The sequence below is a fragment of the Hipposideros armiger genome, unplaced genomic scaffold (genome assembly GCF_001890085.2).
Source record: "Hipposideros armiger isolate ML-2016 unplaced genomic scaffold, ASM189008v1 scaffold_216, whole genome shotgun sequence".
Taxonomy (NCBI): domain Eukaryota; kingdom Metazoa; phylum Chordata; class Mammalia; order Chiroptera; family Hipposideridae; genus Hipposideros; species Hipposideros armiger.
The window spans coordinates 2,209,939-2,216,675 of record NW_017731566.1 but is presented as its reverse complement, the minus strand read 5'-3'; the positions used below and the strand labels follow the sequence as shown (position 1 = coordinate 2,216,675).

General features: G+C 45.5%; 1 protein-coding gene across 6 annotated transcripts in view; it reads right to left on the bottom strand.

Annotated features, from left to right (window-relative positions):
* EEF1AKMT2 (EEF1A lysine methyltransferase 2) overlaps positions 1-5,088 on the bottom strand; it is a 24,681-nt gene extending 19,593 nt beyond the window's left edge. Inside the window, exons 1-4 of one of the 6 annotated variants that reach the window (XM_019654220.1) lie at positions 4,765-4,820; positions 4,198-4,251; positions 2,821-2,886; positions 2,153-2,271 (exon numbers count right to left, since the gene is read on the bottom strand). In XM_019654220.1, the coding sequence (XP_019509765.1) occupies positions 2,153-2,209 (57 nt within the window). In that variant the 5' untranslated portion in view covers positions 2,210-2,271; positions 2,821-2,886; positions 4,198-4,251; positions 4,765-4,820. Of the gene's footprint in view, positions 1-2,152; positions 2,272-2,820; positions 2,887-4,197; positions 4,252-4,764 lie in introns of all 6 variants that reach the window. The other 5 variants (XR_002125310.1, XM_019654221.1, XM_019654217.1 and 2 more) reach the window with 5 other exon arrangements.
* Between the last annotated feature and the right edge of the window lie 1,649 nt (positions 5,089-6,737).

Here is a 6,737-nt window from a genome sequence, read left to right as displayed (position 1 = left end):
CCCCCACCCCCAGCAAAGAAGAATCTAGTAATGGAGCTATCTACAAAACAAACAAGACTTAGAGTACAAGCTAACATCACACCTAACAGTGAAATTCTGAAAGCATTCTCTGAAAGCGGGAGAAAACACAAGGATGCCTCTGTCACCACTTCTTTTCAACACTCTACCAGAGGTCCTAGGCAGTGTAATATGGGGGAAAGTTATAAAGGATTGGAAAGGAAGAAATACAACTGCCATTGCTCACAGTGTGAACATAAGTATATGTAGCAAATCTAAAAGAATCTACAATTAAACTATTAGTCTCAAAGGTAAATCATTCGCCTCTACAAGAAAACTATTACAATCCAAAAGAATCTACAGGGTAACAACAGAATGAATAAACAAAGCTGGGGTGTAATCGTACAAAGGAATCTTACACAGCAATGGAAATGAACTACAGCTAACTGTAACAACTCAAGTGAATCTCACAGAACTGAGTGAAAGCCACCAGAAAGAACATGGAGACTTCTGCTTACATATTCAAAAACAGGCAAATGAATCTATGATGTTAAAACTCCCTGTGGTTACTGGCTAGTGCAGGGGTCAGCAAACTTTTGAGACGGAACGTACCCAAAGAGCCACATGTGGCTCGCGAGCTGCAGTTTGCTGACCCCTGGGCTAGTGAATAGTGATTACCTTCAGAAAAAGGCAGGAGTAATTCAGAGAGGATTAGCAGGGAGTTCAAGGGAAGCTTCGAGCATCTGTAATATTCTACTTCTTAACCAGGGTGATAGTTACATAGGTGTGTGCACTTTGTGATAACTCACTGAGCCACACTCTTTTGATTTGTTCACTTTAATATATATGCTATACTTCCATGTTTCAAAAAAGTTTATTACAAATTTTTCTAATCTTATTCCACTGCTTGACACATTCTCATGGCTCTGCATAGCCTAAAAGTAAACTCTTAAGCTCTTAGGCATGGCATACTATGATATGGCTCCTACCTTTAACTTAATCACCATCTCTGTCCATCCCACACATATACTTCATATTCTAATTTACCAAAGTATTTACAGACCCAGTACATGCTACACTGCTTGAAACCTTCATGCCTTTAGATACTGTTTGCATTGCTTGAAATTCTCTCCCTCTTCACACCCCACTCACAGTCATCACACCCTGCTCTTGTAATTCCCACCCAACTTGGATATTAGCTCCTCTAAGACCCTCTCCTATCCCTCATCCCCAAAGTTAATCTCTACCTTTTCTTTTTTTTTAGCTGAGCCATCCTGCCACCTGTTGGCAGCTCAGCGACAGCTCAGCTCAGGCCGGGAATCGAACTGGCAACCCTGTTGCTCAGCGCTCGCACTCGAGAGCAAGCTCTTAACCAACTGAGCCACTCGGCCGGCCTCTAATCACTACCTTTTCTATACTCAGTCTATCCATTATTGCACACATCAGGCTATGCCCTTAACTGTTTATCTACATGCCAATCCATCCTCTAGTATACTTTGAACAACTCAAGCACAAGATCTAAAATTGTCATGTTGCCAGGGCCTAGCATGAGGCTTGGCACATAGTACTCACTCAATAAAGTCTATTGTTATGTATATACACTTACAAATTAAAAGAGTAAAACCATCTAGGATAAAGGCTCAGTCTCATACTTCCTCCATAGTACATAGCACATTACAGGCACCCAACAGTGATAGTATAGCCAGTGGTAGAACCTGTACCCAAACTCAGTTCCATGGACAAAACGCTCTTTTCAAACCATAAGCTCACCAAGGATAAGGTATATATGTCCTATTGGAAGTGCAAAAAGTCATCTTCCTTTTATACACATAGATTTCTGGAGTTTTGAACTAGAAGAAACCAACAGAAATCACCTAGTCAAAATCTTTAGGAAAGAATTGAAGCCCAGAAAAACTAGGGGTTTCCTCAAGGTCCAGGCTATAGTGGGAGGGGCCAAGACTAGGACTCAGATCCCCTGGCTTCTCATTTAGTTCTTTCTCACAATCCATGCAGCTTCCCTTTGTACCATGTGACTTCTCAAAGTAAGTGGTATGACTGCTTTACTACTTTAGATTCAGATGGTTAGTATCCTCGATTGCAAGTTTTTCAAATGTCATTTTAAAATTTGGCTCTAACATATGAATACTAAAAGTACCAACAAGTTCAACCAGGAAAACACCATTTCCAGTTCCAATATCAAGCACTGAAGCATCCAATGGAATCTTGTATTTCTGCATCCACCTTATTAGTCGATTCATACTCTCTTCTCCAAACCTATTAGAAACAGAGAAACAGTTAATCAAACAACAGAGGGCTACTGGGCAAAGGTTACAACTATAAACCATTTAAACAGATTATTCAATATGCTCAATTACCTCTTTTTTGGAAAGTAATAAGTAGCATCTGTGACTACTTAAGCTTCATCTCTACTATTATTTAGGGAAAAAACACACCCAAGAATAGAACAGAATAGATAAGGTTAGTATATTACTTATTAATGTTTCTGCACATCAGCATTAACACTTGTACATATTGATTGCTCAAAATTTTATTGCTTATTTAAAAAAAACACAATTATAAGATGAGAGTAATTTCCTATACTATCATCAAATTTAAATCTGAGCCATTAAACGAGAGAAAAGAGAGAGATTCTTTAAATCTACCCACTAAAGCCAGAATCAGTCCAAGGTTTCCAAGATTTTCAGGCTGTCTTTCTTTGGGATAAGCACTTAAAAGACACACAGACACACAGACACACAGACACACACACACACACACACACGATCTTCTGGCTCATAATTCCACTATTTTTTGTTAACTCACCAGATTTCTCCCGTATCTCCATATTCTTGGAAAGTGTGCAGTTCTCTCTCATAGACAGCATCCCAGCTATATAAATAATCAAATACAAAGCAAGATTCTTTAATTAAACTGTATTATGAATTAGATGTATATTTATAATACATTACAGAGATATTTGACAGATGTTTAAAACATTATTAGTGTTATCAATAAGAGCACATAGCTCAATCTTTAACATCTTTGTGCTGAAAAAATAAAAGATATGAACAAGCAGAGTAAGTTTACACATGTACGAGGTGTGGTCACAAAGTACAGTGAATGTTTAAATTTATAAAAATGTATTACAGTAAAAGACACATTGCCATCAATCCCCCTCAAAATACTCCCCCCTCACTTTGAACACACTTATCCCATCATTCTTGGCACTTTCTGAAGCAGTTCTGGAAGTCCTCTTTCATGTCTTTAGTTGCACTGTCGTGGCTGCCTCAATGTCCTGAATCAATTGAAAACATTTTTTTCACGGTCATTTTGACTTTGGGGAAGAGATCGAAGTCGCATGGTGCCAGATCTGGTGAATGAGGACACACGAGGACACACCGTAATGTTTTATTTGACAGAAATGACCGTACCAGAAGCGATGGTGACACAAAGCATCGTCATGATGGAGGATGAAACAGTTTGCCCATTTCTCGGGCCATTTTCTATGCACATTGTTTCTTAAACGCTCAGAAAGACACTCATGAAAGAGGACTTCCAGAACTGCTTCTGAAGTGGCAAGAAGGACGGGATAAGGGTGTTCGAAGCGAGGGGGAGTATTTTGAGGGGGATTAATGGCAATGTGTCTTTTACTGCAATAAATTTTTTTCTACTTAAACATCATTCACTGTAGTTTTTTATCACACCTCGTAAAGCACTTAGAACAATACCTGACACATAAAAATGCTATGTTTTAGCCTAAAAACATACAAAGAAGTATTTATTCAAGTATCCCTTAGTCCCAAACACAAGTCCAAAACTTGATTGTCCAGGCAGAGTGTCATACAGCACATTTCAGTTTAAAATGTGCAGAAACAAGGATTTTCTACCAATACAGTGGTTACACACAATGAAACTCACCAAAGCCAAGCTCTGCTTTAATGTTAAGTTTTAAGTTTAAGAGTTACTTTTTTTTTTTCACCTGAGCCATCCTGCCACCTGTTGGCAGCATAGGGACAGCTCAGCTCGGGCCGAGAGTCGAACCGGCGACCCTGTTGCTCGGCGCTCACACTCTTGAGAGCTCTTAACCAAGCGAGCCACTCGGCCCGCCCCACTCTTGCTCCTTTTAAGCCCAGTTCTCCCTCCCCCATCATTTGCCTCCTCTTCCTACTTCATCTTTCTGGAATCGCTACTCCCTCTCACCTCTTCAAGTTACCGCTCATCCTGACCTCTCCCAACAGTCACTCGTTCATCCGCCTGGTAATTCATCAAATAATGACTGAGCCAGTGTTTTAGGTCAGATCACTTTCTCCCGCCTCCCTCCAGGCCATCCTCCACTCCCACCCCTTCCGGCTCCCACAGGCCCACCCTCGTCTCCTTGGCCTTTCCAGCCCCCTGGCCTCGCGGTTCTGCCCCCGCCCCTCGCCCACCAGCCCGATTCGGGAGCCCCGCCCTTTCCCCAAGCCTGCCCCTCAGGTTCAAGACCCTAAAAGGTCTCCCCAAGATCTTCTGAGCCCGTCCTGAAACCCACGAGCCCCTTAGACATCAACCCCTTGAAATGCCTCTTGACGGCCCCAAGGGTGGCCCCTCGGGATTCCATCTCTCCAACATCCCTTACGTTGGTGTCAGAAGCCCTTTAGGCTTCCTCCCGCCACGTCTCCAAGGCTCTCCCCACCTTCCGGGACCCCCGGGGCCCCATCCCTCGGTCCCCTACCCCAGGGCCTAATCAGGGCAGCGCCGCTCCCCGTGCCCTGCCCGCGCCACACTCACTGCTCTCGGGTCCCCAGCGCCGACGGAGCGAAGCCATCCCCTCCGGGACAGACCCCTCCGATCCGCATCGCGACCCCAGGGTTGCCGCCGCCGCCGTTCCTAACTTTGCTCATCCCGCTCGCCTCCTAAGACCGCCGTTCGGCCTCCATAGAGACGTGGAGCGGATAGAGCGGACGTTAGCGCTGGCGCCTCTAGGCAGTGGGAGGTCGCCCTCTCTACTGCTCCCGGCTCGCGAGGGGTCTGGGCTCCACCTTCGTCCCCAGTCCCGGTCCCCTGACGCAGGCGGGGGCCGGGCTGGACTTCGCCTCTCTCCCTCGCCCCTCCAGCCTGCGTCAGATGCACCCCCTACCTCGACGTGCCCGCCTAAGCGCCACTATATTTGGAGACTGCTGTTAGTAAGCGATTGCATTTTGGAAAAATGACTGGCAGTGGAGAAGCCACACTGAAAACCGAAAGCCGACACTGCTCAACCCAAACGCACAAGTCACCTGATCTCTCCACGTTGTGAGCAGATCTGGGAAGCATTATTTGGCTTCCGGCTAATTCCATCTGTGGCTGGGATTCCGCCTTGTAAATAGCATTCTGGTCTCTTCTGACTTGACGTCACTAGGTGGCTATGGGAATTTATGCCCAAAGAAATGAATGCCTTACGATCCCACCCCCACGCCCCAAATACGCCAATCACGGGGATCACAGTGCTGTGAAAGAGTGCTGAGTGAGAGCCAAGATGCCGGGATGCCCTTCTGCTCTGCCCCTCACCGGGCACCTGGCTCTGTCCAACACTCCTAACCTCTGTGTGTGTCGGTTTCCTCACCTGTACCGCCCCCGAAAAAGGTGGTGACATGTTCTACCAAGATTGCTTCCAACCAGTGAACCTGAAATTCTTCTGCCTCTGGTCTGACTGCAGTTGTGAATTTTGCAGTACAACGCAAGAGATCTTATGCCCCAAAGGTCTTGGGGGGAGGGGGTGTCTGTAGCAGCGACGAAAGACTGGTGATCCGTGTCTTAGGCAAGGATCTTAAAGGCCCCTAGCAAGGCTGCCTTCCAACCAAAAGGAATGTTTCCTAGGCCACGTTGCTGTTGGCTGGGCAGACAGAGAAGCCCAATAACAGCCCCTAGAGGTGAACAACATCAACAGTTGCCTTTCCAGCTCCCAGAAATCCTCATTAGGACGAGGACGGAATGTGCATCTCCTCCTATACAAGACATTCCAGATCTTCAGGCAACTTACCAGTGGCAAAATACAGTAAAAGACAGATGGGGGAGTCCATGTGTACAGTGATTAAAGAACCCACGAAAGAGAGTAAGTAACCTTATTACAGAGTAATAAAACCACCGGATGTCATAGCCAATTAGTGCTGCCCTGGTTGTTTTCATCTTTTCTAGACTCTAGATGCTAGAGAAAGCAAGTTTCAATGTGACTGAGTGGGACTTAAAAAGCTTTCAGTTATAATTAAGAGGCACCCATGAAAGATAATGCTGTCTGCAATCTGATGTCTTGCCAACACATAAGTTGTTTTTGCTGTGTGTGATGAATGCTATAAACACTTGTTGGTATCGAGCCCTGGAAAAACCCATGGTTTATACAGAGTTCCTTCCCTGGCTCCAAGGTTCCTCTGGCTGTTTAGTTCTGAAGGCTGTGTGGAACAGCACCTCTGATCACCCAGGGCAACGGATTCTTGATGGGGGGTGGAGAAGCTCAGTCCTAGCTGAGCTGCCCATCACCAGGGAGAAGCTGGGATGTGCCCCAGGCAGGAGGCAGGAGGGAGGCTCTGCAAGTACCCTGGGTTGCCTGTCCCCTCCTCACTCTATTAATTCCTGCAGCCTGGAGCCCTGCACACCTACAACTTCTCTGAAACTGTGCTTTCAAGGATTCTCAACCACTTCCCAGTTGGCAAACCAAAGGTCAAGTTCCAGGCTTTACCTCCCTTGATCCTCTGTAGCTGTTAACACCACTTAGCATACCCTTCTTG